The sequence below is a fragment of the Anomalospiza imberbis genome, chromosome 3 (genome assembly GCF_031753505.1).
Source record: "Anomalospiza imberbis isolate Cuckoo-Finch-1a 21T00152 chromosome 3, ASM3175350v1, whole genome shotgun sequence".
Classification (NCBI taxonomy): domain Eukaryota; kingdom Metazoa; phylum Chordata; class Aves; order Passeriformes; family Viduidae; genus Anomalospiza; species Anomalospiza imberbis.
In genome coordinates, this window is record NC_089683.1 from 54,882,286 (window position 1) to 54,894,859 (window position 12,574).

At 36.3% G+C, this 12,574-nt stretch overlaps 1 protein-coding gene across 9 annotated transcripts in view; it reads left to right on the forward strand.

Annotated features, from left to right (window-relative positions):
- The window catches only part of L3MBTL3 (L3MBTL histone methyl-lysine binding protein 3), an 80,231-nt gene that overhangs the window by 63,728 nt on the left and 3,929 nt on the right, over positions 1-12,574 (forward strand). For all 9 annotated transcript variants that reach the window (XM_068184466.1, XM_068184469.1, XM_068184467.1 and 6 more), the window contains 5 exons: positions 1,030-1,176; positions 2,674-2,838; positions 6,472-6,563; positions 11,140-11,303; positions 12,075-12,137. In XM_068184466.1, the coding sequence (XP_068040567.1) occupies positions 1,030-1,176; positions 2,674-2,838; positions 6,472-6,563; positions 11,140-11,303; positions 12,075-12,137 (631 nt within the window). The remainder of the gene's footprint in view (positions 1-1,029; positions 1,177-2,673; positions 2,839-6,471; positions 6,564-11,139; positions 11,304-12,074; positions 12,138-12,574) is intronic.

Here is a 12,574-nt window from a genome sequence, read left to right on the forward strand (position 1 = left end):
GGGGTTTTTACCTTTTAGAATTATGGAAGTCATTGTAACAATACAGGTGAGTAGGAAAGCATAATTTCAAAATACAGTTAATGTCATAGCTCATGAGCCACAAATGGAGCATCATATTTATTACAGTCTGTCCTGTATCTTAGATAGTTTTGAAAACTTGAGTGTGATGCTATTCACTATTGTAACATGTATATACTATCAGAGTGTAGGATATTATCACTGATGTGTTGAATATGTGGTCTGGCTGACTAATCAGTTGAACACTGCAGAGCATTCTACTGAAGAAAAGTCCTAGTTCAGCCCCATGTGTTTTGGTTTGTGTTACTGTTTTTCCCTTTCCTGCTTCTTGTGCAAACACAGGTTTTCTGACTTTGGTACAATTTCCTCATTTCTTAGAGCAGTATTTACAAGTCATTGTGTCAATGTTCATTGTCAAATTATTTCCCTAGCAGGAGTGCAGGGAAACAGGGAGTGTTGAGTGTTAAAAAAGACTGTAAAAATATCACAGTCTTTTAATGGAGTATCACAAAATGGCATTTGCAAAGATGGGACACTCACTGCAGTAAGGGGATGTGCACTATTCCTCATGGTTTGCCCTTGAAATACAGCTTTTGTGTAGACATTACATAATAGAAATATCCTCCATCACTGAAATAAATAACCATGGTAATACGACTTTATTTGAAGAGACATGGGTATAGTCAAAGGCATCCTGTGTTGTATGTATAAATACCATTAAAATTATGAGGGAGCATGCTAAACATTTATCAAGCAGTTTTCCACAGTGAATGTTGTAACACAAATAAATACAATTTGTGTTGCACAAGTTGCTGTCAAAAGAAAATGTAAAGTTGAGTTTTTTTATTTGATGGATTTATTAACATTTTAAAGTACGACTAGTTACTACATTTTTTTAATTCTTCTTTATATTAAGTTATTGCATCTACTTCCAGGAAATTCCAGTGTCATTTTGTTTGAAATCAATAAATGTCTGAGAATAAGGAGTAATTGTTCTTCTTCAACTTCTAGTGCAGTCAGCTGTCCATATTCAGAGATGAACTTGAACAAAGAGAGCCTCTTACCTGACCGATTGAGTGGGGAGATGCCAGCAGCGAGTCCTATCCCCAGAAACAGAAAAGTGGAAACAAATGAGAGATCCACCTCTCCTGTAATCAAGTAATTATGATTGAAGCGATGTCCGTGACTAACAGCAGTATTTTATTTCTGTGTTCTCCAATGCGATTTATAACTGTGCAATGACTGAATGGTTTCAGAAAGGCCTGCCTATTTATCTACATTTTCATTTACAGGGAAGAAAAATAGTTTTTCCAGTGCTTGTCAAGAAGGGCATGGAGCTGTCAAAGACTGAGACTGATTTTACTGTCTGTAGTTTAACAAGAGTTCGGTTTCATCTTTGGTGTAACTAGTGGTTAACTGGAATTTAAAATTGAATGTTGACCAGTTGGTTTCACTTTAGAAAATTATTTCTTTGTGTTCCTTTTGTTTGCTGTAGTGGCATTATTGATGTGACTGTAAATTAATGTAGCTCTTTGAAGAACAGCCACTATTCTGTCATTTCAGTGGAAGTGGGGAATCAGATTACTGGGACTGAGTTTTGCAAGAATAATGGTGAAGTCTGGAAGCTTTTAAACAGGAGCACTGGGAAAAAACAAAGGAGTGCGATACCAAGATGATTATTTTCAGCTGATTACTTTATCTCAGAAATTGTGGATACTGATCCCTGTGCTTGTTTTGGGCTATCTGGGAAAATAGAGAATTTAAGAAGGAAAGGAAAGGAAAGGAAAGGAAAGGAAAGGAAAGGAAAGGAAAGGAAAGGAAAGGAAAGGAAAGGAAAGGAAAGGAAAGGAAAGGAAAGGAAAGGAAAGGAAAGGAAAGGAAAGGAAAGGAAAGGAAAGGAAAGGAAAGGAAGAGAGGCTTTCCCTTCTTTTCAAGGGTTACATTAATGTAAATGTAAAAGTGTGAATGATGTGAAATGTGAAAATGTGAAGATTTCCAGTTCCCACTGTAATGACCACATATTTTCAATAGATGGTATTTCAAATTGCCTTCTCAGAGACAGTTTCAGCTTCATGCTTTAAAACCCAAAATGTTCCACTGTATTTGATTGTTTTGTATAAATGTAGGGTTTTAGAAATCTGAAGTGACTTAATTACTCCCTGGCAGGTAGCCTGCTTACCACTACAGTGAATCCACTAGCACTTTGAGCAAAGTCCTCAGTGGCAGGGACTGTGTCAAGTGCTATTTTTTCATTGTCCCAATTAAGAGGCTGCATAGAACACTTTAAAGGCTGCACAGTGGTATGTTATGGGACAGAAGGTATAGGAGGAAAATAATACCTCAAGGTGTTCTTGTGTAACAAATATTTGAAGTGGATAACTTATTATCAGAAGTTATATTAGACAAATTCTGTTCCTGTTGAACTGCCTAATCATTTTACCATTGACTTAATGGAGAAGAGAGTTCTTTATTTTGATTTCTGAAAATGCCATGTATACAATTTTTTTAGTGGTAAGTAAAAAAATTTCTCTGTATTTCTTAACCAAAAAAACCACCTTGAATGTTTTCAGTTTACATTTTGTGCAAGAGAAAATAAATTAAACAACAGTTTTGCTGCTTCCACTTCTAAACATTTTGTTAATTTGTTTTAAACAGTGACAGAAAATGCCCCAGCCCTGGTCATGTAGGTATGAAATCTTCACCTCACAATCGACCATCAGGGAAAACTGTACCAGAAACAACCAAGCTGGAAGATGCAGAAAATAAATCTCCTTGCAAGAAGCCCCTGTTATGCAATGTGAAAGAAAAGAAGGCACCTGGGTAACTCTCAGTTCCTTTCAAAGTATTGAGTGTTTGGAGTCAGTTCAAAATGCAATTTACCAAGCAAAGCAGTCCAGTGATTTGTGTGTGGAATTCTTAGAAGCCTTGGGGAAGGAGATGGAAGCTCTTCAGCTCTCTTTATCTTAGAAATAGAGGGGAAGGGAGTATCACAAGGTATATAAGAAATAAGAAATACATGTCAGAGGAGAGGAAAAATACAATACAAATGTTGGAAATTGAAATTCTTCTTCCTAGGTTTGTGTCCAAATTAATATATATATACAATTATGTACAAACATGGAAAAATTAAAAGTAGTTCTTTAACTTTCAGCATCTGGCACGCATTCTTGACAGAAAATGGCATGAGAACTTTTTTATACCATAAATATTATTCTCCAGTGCAAGTTTGGAAAGTATCTTTGAAGCTAAAAATACACAATTCAGTGTTTTCATGGGGATATGTGAGGCAATAAGATTCCCTACATTTTTAATTACGTACAGTTCCACTACATTCTTTTATTGACTATTTTCAAACAAAAATAGATGACACCCTGGAAGATGATGTGTCATTTGTTATATATTTACATGAGCTACATTATTTTGTGTTCATAATATATGAACTGTGTTAGCAATAACAGTGTCTTGAGAGACAGACAGGAGAGTTGGTATTTTATGGTAAATAGCCCACAGTAAAGCTGATGATTGAAATGTAACTATCTTGTTAAGAGTTGGACTTTGATGATCTTTACTGGGTCCCTTACAACTAAGGATAATAAACAGCATTCACTAGTCATACTCCAGTGAATTTAAACAGCAAAAAAAAAAAAAAAAAAGATGGCTGCAAGTGTAATTTTGAAATAACCTGTGTTAAAAAATAGTTGTAATTCATCATTATAATCATACTTACAGTAAATTCACTTTTTTTTTTTTTTAGAAAAATCCTTTGGCTTTACAGACTATCTCTTAAGATTAATTGAAGAAAAAAAATTTTGTCTTATATTTTTAGAGGATGTTATCTTTAGAAGACTTAAGATAACCAATACTTGTGCTATCTGTTCACTGTGTTGAGTCAGTTTCGTTAAGAGAATAAGTCTTGTGCCAGCTTTGAACCACCCAGAGACTTTGCAGCTTGTATTTCAACTGTTTGAATACACTGATGACTGGCTGCATTTTATCATCTGGCTTTCCTCATTCATTATGTATCCAGCAAAGTCATGGAGGACTTTCAGTTGAATAATCTCCCTTTGAAAAAGGCATGAAAAATAATGTTCACAACATTAGGTATATATGAACTGCTGGGGTAATAAAATATTGAGCATCTGCTTATTGCAATACCCAGTGGATCTTTTTAGATGTGTATTCAAAGTACACATGCATAATTGAAGACATAGATACACACACTTGTGTGGTCTTTAGTTGCTGAGCTCATAGTGTGGATTTAATTATGTTTGACTCCAGTTCAGTTGTGTATACCTTTGTATTCAAAGGTAATCTTTTGCTTCATAGAAGTCTTTCATTGAGGAGCCAACCACAAATGATCCCAAACATGAGTTTTATTTTGTTGTGTTAAATCTAAGTGGTACTCAGCTAACCTTTGGTTCCACTTACTCCTTTTCTTTTTTTTCTCTCTTAATTTTTTTGCCTCTCTATGCATCAAACGAGTATGCTAGAAAATTTTGGTTTGCAAAAACATAATTATGTACATAAATACTGCAGTGTGTCCCTCTGGAATGTTCCTGAGATTAAAAGTCATGATAAAAATTACATGCCTACAGCATATTCAATTTTAAAATATTTTCAGAGGAGCAAAAGAATTTCACTGTAATAAAAATTCTTTACTGGAAATCTTTACAGTGAGGGAAGCTGAACATTCAGACTTGGGAATCAAATTATACTTGCTCTTAAAAAAAAATCTATTTGTCTTCCAGCCTCTTACTCAAAACTTTCAATTCATGATACGGTCATATTTAACTAATGAGGTCAAATTTCTGTATGTATGCTGCTATGAAAATTGCCCTCAAGAAAATAGGGACGTACTTGTTTCCTCACAGGATTTGGTGATCTCTCTTCCTTAACTGAATTACAGCTGTCATTTCCTTTGCCTTTGGGATTAATTGCACTATTTATTTTAGCATGATACTTTAGAAAGTTTTCTGTGTTTGTGGAGTTTGGAAAATAAGTTTTAAGTGAATAAATCTTTCTGAGGAAGATACTGTGAAGAAGTCCTTTGTGGCACAAGAAGTTGTGCCTGCTGTATGCATTCCACCGGTATTAGTTGTTATACTATTATTATTTTTGTCCTGTCATACTAAAAAGGCTGGATTTCCTGATCTGCAGTATTCATTTTGCACCATTAGTAGTGTGATAATTACTTTTCTGTTGAAGTCAGTGAACCCGAAGCTCCTATTTGAATTAGTCACAAATGTTTTCTTGTATGTAATATATAAATGGTATTCAACAGTATAAATGTAAACAGTGGAATTAAATAGGTCAGTTTCTTCTATGGATTTGTGCTTTGAGGTTAGCTAATCTTGATGCCTAACAAAGTGTTAGGTGTGCATCTGCTTTTCATCTGTGATTTTGAGATTTGTTAAGGTCTTCTTGTTGACTCCTTCTGTGGTAGATAATAAAGCATCAGTTCATATAGTAGTGGGATTTCTTGTAGTATTGACTCTAAGAATCATTCTGTCTGATGCCTATTTTTAGAAAATGCTCATGATGTACTTAGTATCTCCAAGTGCTCTGAGTATCTGTGATGGCTTAGTAAGAATTGGCCAAAGTGTTCTGAAATTCTTAAAAAACAGAAGTAAGTAGACACATAATGTCATCAAATTCATATGACTTCACATTTGTAAGAAACCAGGAAGTACCAGGAAATACATCTGGAAATACCTTCTGAAGGTAGAGTTTGAAAAGGAACTTCCCAAGGGCTGACTTTATGATGGGAATGTACACACCTCACACATCCCCACCTTGAGAAATTCCCTTATTTCCACATCTCTTGCCCAGTTCTTTTCAGTAGGAGGAAGACATTCCCTCTCTGCAAATTTTTGGGCTGGCAAAGCTTAGGGAACAGCTGGATAAGAAGTAATGCAAAAGCAGATGCAAAGGAATATAGATATTTTCGGTGATATTTTCGGGATCATTAGCAGCTGCACAACAGGGTGTCAGTAACTGCGCTGACAAGGAGTTGATGCCCTGTAGAGATGAATGTTGGGCAGAGGAAAAGGAGTAAGTATTATTTCAGACACCTCCTGAAAATGGCCTGCATAACCAGCCAGGCTTTGTAGGACATGCAACGATAAATGTGGGTTTCACTCTTCCCACCTTATGATATGCACACATCCACTGCCTCTGTTTGTGTATCTTTCAGTTTCAGTTATTAAGTCAAGTGTGTTGGTATGGTTTACATAATCTTAGTTTACGCTATTCTTGAGCCTTCTTTGCAAAATTCATGTAAGTAGTCATGCCATTCTGTGTAAGCCAGAAATAAGATCCTCTCTATTTTATAATGATACAGCATCCTTTGTGTGGGAATCCTGGTGTGTCAATAGTATTGCTGGCAAGAGATGTCATCATGCTTAGTGATTTTTACGATGTATTAATAAAAATTGAACATCTTCTTTTCCTCAGTGGAGTACTACAAACAAAGGATGCCATAAAGCACAAAGAGTGTGAAGATGAGGAGACAGAAAATAAGCCACTCATTTCAAACGAAATCAAAGGTAAATTGGCAGTTTTTCATTTGTTTCAGATGAAAATCTGCAGAAGTAAAGAAGTGTGATGTCCCTTGAAATTCCCATGAAACTATTGCAAATTATTTTCCACATTCACTGTCTGTGTCCAAAAATTTCTTGACAGCAGCACTTTCAGCACTGTGTCCTGGTTTGGGACAAATTTAGAAGGGAGCTTCCAAAGGGATATTCCTTAAAGGGCAAAATTCAGCAGCCCTTCCCCCTGCCTGTTAGGGAGATTATGTTGTAATCATCAAAGCTTTTCCAAGAACTTTATCACAGTTGTAAGGATGAGTGCAAAATTAATAGCAGTATCAAAAAATCTTATTTCAATAATTTTTTTCCACTGACTTTTCGAAATAGTTTATTAAACCAGTCTGAATTGTAAAGGTATAACATTCACTTATTGCCTCAAAAAGGTATTGAAAGTTAAAGCATTTACACATTACAGATATAATTCAAAATTAAGGTGACTTAGTTAACCCAGCCTCAGTCTTGTTGAGGGTGATGGCCAGATTGTGGCTTCTCATTGGTGAGACAGGAAAGTTCTCATATGGTCTCCAAAGATTTCTTCCAGCGTGGACTTTTCTTCTGTTCAGTGGTTCTGTGTGGCTGTATGTACTGCTGTAGCAAAACTCCTGGCTGTTCACAGATCCAGTTGGACAGACTGAAGCAGCTGTTCATTAATGAGTTTTATCCTCATTGTTTAGAAAGAGAACAACAAGAACAAATCCAGAATATCTGTCTTATATTTGCTAATATTTTCACATGTGAACCTTAGTATCAGGCTTGTTATTAGACTGAGTCAGTGCATTGTTGCAGTGCAGCTTTGCTGCAATAATTTTATTAACTGATAAAAGGTCAATGCAAGTTAAGTGTTTTAATTTCCTAATCTTAATTCCTTGTGCTTTTAGATTATTTTCTATAGCAATTTTTGTACAACAACAGTTTGTAAAGTTTTCATCAAAATTGAGTAATTGACTTGAGTAACTCCGTTTCTTCAAGAGCTACATGTCTTTCCTTTTAAGTGAACTCATCTCTGTAAAATGCAGGAAATTCTTTGAGACTAGTAAAGCTTGCATAAAGACAAAAATAAGGTAGTGGTTTATTTTTAAATATTAACCTGGTGCATTTTTTTAATCTTAAGACATTATTTATTGGCCAGTACTTTTCAGATAGATCTGAGGCACTCTGGTGAGTGTGTAAAATTGGAGAGATTCCATCTATTGTAGGAGCTGTAAAAAAGCTGTGTTTTGAAACACGTAGTTCAGAATTCTAGAGAAAATGCATCATTAAAAGAAGCAAGTCTCTAAAGCAAATAGAAGAGACTTTTTAGTAATTTTTAGCTATTTTGTTTCAGCAGGAAGGAAACATGCAGTTTTGATGTTAACCTTTGCATTATTTGAAACAAACAAAAAAATTCAAATAATTGGGAGCGTTTTAAATGGTCTGGTATTGTTCTTTTAATTCTAAGAAAACTGGCCTGATTTTGTGAAGCATTTTGAATTTCACAAAATTGACTGTTTTTCACCAACAACCTCTGCTTGCTAGGTTCTTGGATAGTTAGATTTAGGAAAATAGAACATTTTCTTATATTACTGTCTGGAAAATTTTTCCTTTTTAAACACATAATGTTATGTTATTTTGTGTTTAGGTAGGATGACACATTTAAGCTGTAAGATGGAAATGGATCATTAAGTTCTTGCTATCACAGTCATGGAAATCTCAAGATAAAATAATTGTGAATTTATGAACTGTCACTGTTGGTACCTTTGCTTGTTGCCCTGTTTTTTTGTCATGTCACTTACCTTGTTATTCTTCAGCCTACTTTTGCTATACTCACTTGACCAGTTCCCTACTGATAACTTTATAAAATGGGTACCGCTGTCTTCCCTTTGTTTGGAGAAAGATTATTTGGCGCTAAAGAACTCCACTGAAATCACTGCCCCCTCATACTAACTTTTTTTACGGGCATCAATCTTGTGCTTAAAAACCTTATATATGCTAAGAGCTACACCCATGCAGGAGGCAATGAGCAGTGTTAATGGTCTCTCAATAATGCTAGAAAGTATTTGCCACTTACTTTCTATGAAATGTAAGTTTATATTTTGTTCTGTGATAACTAACTAAGAAGATGGTGATGAACTATCAGAGAGAAGGGATAACAAGGTGGCATAAAGTAAGAACAATGTAAAGGCAGGTTGGCTGATGCTGAAACAAAATGTCAGCAGAGAAGACATGGTTTAGGTTTTAAAAGTGTGAACTTTGTGCATCTGGCTGCTATCTCGTGGAGCTGGCAAGTAGATTTTGTTTTTTCACTTAGGTGGTTGAAGAAGCTATTCGTGGCTCTGTGATGGCTAACCTCTGGTGCCACTCAAGTTACTCTTCTCCTAAATGTTCCAGTTGAGATGTAACTTGGAATGTATCTCATATTTTCTATGGCCCAGAAAGACAGATTGCCCCTCTATGGGAAGCAGGGCATGCAGAGTGAGAAATACTCCAGAGCATGTGGGTAGGGAAAACTTTCAACTGTCTGGTATTAGAGATATAGATTGTAGTCAAAGTGGTGTGTTCTGGGCTTCCTGTTACAAGGTTACCCACACTAAATCTGAATTTCTCTTTTTTTGCTGTTGTGGTTATATCTGCCTCAGGGCTAGGAACTTTTTTTTTTTTAATTTTTTCCATCTAGTTGAGTAAACTAGCACATCACATGCTCCATTTGTGCTCTTTGCCTTACCTGTGAGGCAGACACTACACAGACTGAGAATGCTGCTCTCTGTGCCTGTACCTGTGTGCTGTTGTGTGCATACACACATTTAAATGTGTGAATATGGTGTGTGATTTGTGTGGTATTTTCATCACACAGCATTATAGTCGACTGTTTATGTGGCACTATCAATATATTTCATGTTGTGCTAATGAAAGGAAAAAACAGCTGAACACTTACATTTTCAACTCATGAGAGACTTGTCTAGAAGGAAAAGATGAGAGGGTAAAGATGGGGAGGGGTTTCGAGGAAACAATTAGAAAGATACTGTTCAGTAAAATATGCTTTACATTCAGCAGAGTTGCTACCTTTCACATTCTTTACTCATTGAGATTTTTATTAGTATTAGAGTCTCTAAGGAGCATTTGAAAAACAACAGTGAAGTGTAAAAAGACATTTAGGGAACTCTCTTTGAAGAATGAGAATATAATGGTTAAGGAGTCTATTTAAAAAAAATGAATGAATGGGCTGACAGTGCTGACTAAAAGGCTTAAGAGTCAACTTTAGAATTACATGAATTAATATGAAATGAGGATAAATCTTGAAAGTAGCAAAAAAATTAGGCTAGAGGAGCAGAACAACACAAGCAAATGTAGTAACATCCTATGTTAGGTGTATTATAGATCAGCCCCACTGTGCTGGCAAAAATCCATAATGGGAATTTATGCAAATGTGTGAAAACTAGAACAGTAAGGATTGGGAGAACTTATGGTTAATAGCAGCTTCTCAAAAATGAAAGTAGAATGGAACTGCAACAGAAATGAACAATCCAAGCAAAAATAGCATAGGGATTTGTGAGTAACTGCATGAACCATGTCATTAAGAGTAACTTGTCATTGTGAGTAACTGCATGAACTATTAGGCATTAAGACTGTATTTTGTTGGCTGTTCCGTCAGAAGTGAATTTCAGAGGTTTTCCACAATTTTAGTTGGCAATTGGGAAGCACTTGGGCCTGAGTTCAGAGAGCAGGCATGGTGCTTTTGCACTGCCAATGGATCTAAATGAACAGGGATGTCATACGCAGTTTGACATCATTTGAGATATGACTCTTTGCTCTTTCCTGCTGCACACATCTGCAGCTGCTGCTTTTCTCCAGACAACAGCAGCATGTGTCTGAAGACACCCTCCCACCAGTACATTACCTCTGGGGACAGTGGGATGGGAGATCATTCCTTCCATTATGGATGAGTGAGATAAAATGCAGCACGGAGGAGTTTAATGTTATTTTCCAAACAAAACATTCAATTAAAGTGGAAGCAGAGAATTTGCAGACATTTGCGTTTTTTCCTCAGAAGAACTGAAAAGCATTTTGTTGTGGATGAGCCATAAATGTTGTGTGGGCTGGAACTGTATAACTGATTCACTTGGAATTTTGTAGCAGTGCAGTGCTGCTTTTGATTTTCTAACAGCTCAACCCCAAAATTAAGTTAATTCTTGTATTGCTGTACTACTATTAAATGTGAGTGTTATTTATTGTACCAAAATATTTTAAATTGTTTGACCTTTGGTGCGTTATGCTAACAGCTCTGATGGCATGGAATTATGCTGTGTTGAAAGAGACTCCTTCCATGTAGGAGTAGTTATATTTATAGAGCCAATATAATGATAGTCATGCTACTGGAAGAACAGTCATGGCACTTCCAATTCTGGTATGGCGTTCATGGCATTTTACTATTCAAGGAAAACAGTACAGCTTGTGTAGGGAGGCCCATGAATAGAAATGAATGTGCTTTTACTGAGACTGATCTCATCATCGACTGAGGGATTTAATTCTTATTTCTTACTTCCTGTTGCTGAAGATGTTGAAGAACCCAACACGCAGAGGCTTCTCTCTCAACCAGTTATCGTGTCTTCTAAGTTGCAAATCCCTGGCCTACCCTTGCGCTGGGAACAGCAGAGCAAGCTCCTTCCAAGTGTAGCTGGGATCCCAGCCAGTAAAGTTTCTAAGTGGAGTACAGATGAGGTAGGTTCCCCTTTTGTCTTCTATCTTATTACCACTGTCCTTGAAGGCCGATTCAGAGCTTTAGATTATCCCCATAGATTAAGAATAATACATGTGTACTCAGACGATTAGACTCAGCCAGACCTAACGTAAATGATCCCCAAAATGCTCATTCCACTGCCATCCAGCCCCAGAAGCAGTATTAATTCATATGTGTATTCATACAGATAAATATGTGTGTGTATATATATATATATAAAAGCATATTCATTGGTCTTGTAAAGAGAAGTGCTAAATGTATGGCCCAGCATATCAAGTGCTCATGGTCTCCACTACCAACATTTAGTCACCACACAAACATTCTGGAGGAATGGACCCAATTGTAGGGGTCTGCATGAAGCAAGAAGCTATTTCTGGTGCATAGTTTGGATGTGGCACACTGCTTTGGAGAGTGAGAATATAGTGTAGAGAGGAACTGTATGGATATGGTCAGGCCATAATACCTGATTTTAAGATTAGAGACTCTGTTCAGGTATGTAACAATGCTTAGACAGACAGAATCTTATCGTTGCTTTACTTTCACAAGAACCTGTGACTGTTCTCTGCACCTAAGGCAGTTGGATCTCATTTAATCAGAGAAAAAAAGAAGTATGACTCTATGCACTTACAGAAGAAGGTGGAACACCTAATATGAGACTGTAAAAACAATAGCTAAAAGACTTTAATGTCTTCCAGACTATTTTGAGAAAAAATGTGTCCTATTAAATCTTCTGTTGTATGCTTTGGTGGCAGGTCTCTGAATTTATACGAAGTTTACCAGGATGTGAAGAACATGGCAAAGTGTTTAAAGATGAGGTGCGTGAATTTTATTTCAAAAAGACAGAGACAACAAAGCTTGGTAGAAATACATATAAATTAGTAGGATGAAGTGTATGGAATCATAGAATCATCAGGGTTAGAAGAGATATTTAAAATATTAGGTCTAACCCTCCAACCCAGCACTATCCCTCTAATCTCTAAACCTTAGCAACCAGCACCAGATCCAGATGCCTCTTAAACTCTTCCAAGGATGGTGACTCCACCACCTCCCTGGACAACCCATTTCAGCGCCACATTGTGTAAAGTCAGATGCAAATGTATGGAAGATCAGGTTGGTTTTCAGGTCATGAAGTATGAAGAAAGTAAAGAGAAAACCAGTCAAGTGATGGCCCGTGTTTTTCCAACTTTGTTCTTGCCAATTGAAATTACTTACAAACTTTGTGATTTACTACTGTTCTCTCTTGATCTGGTTG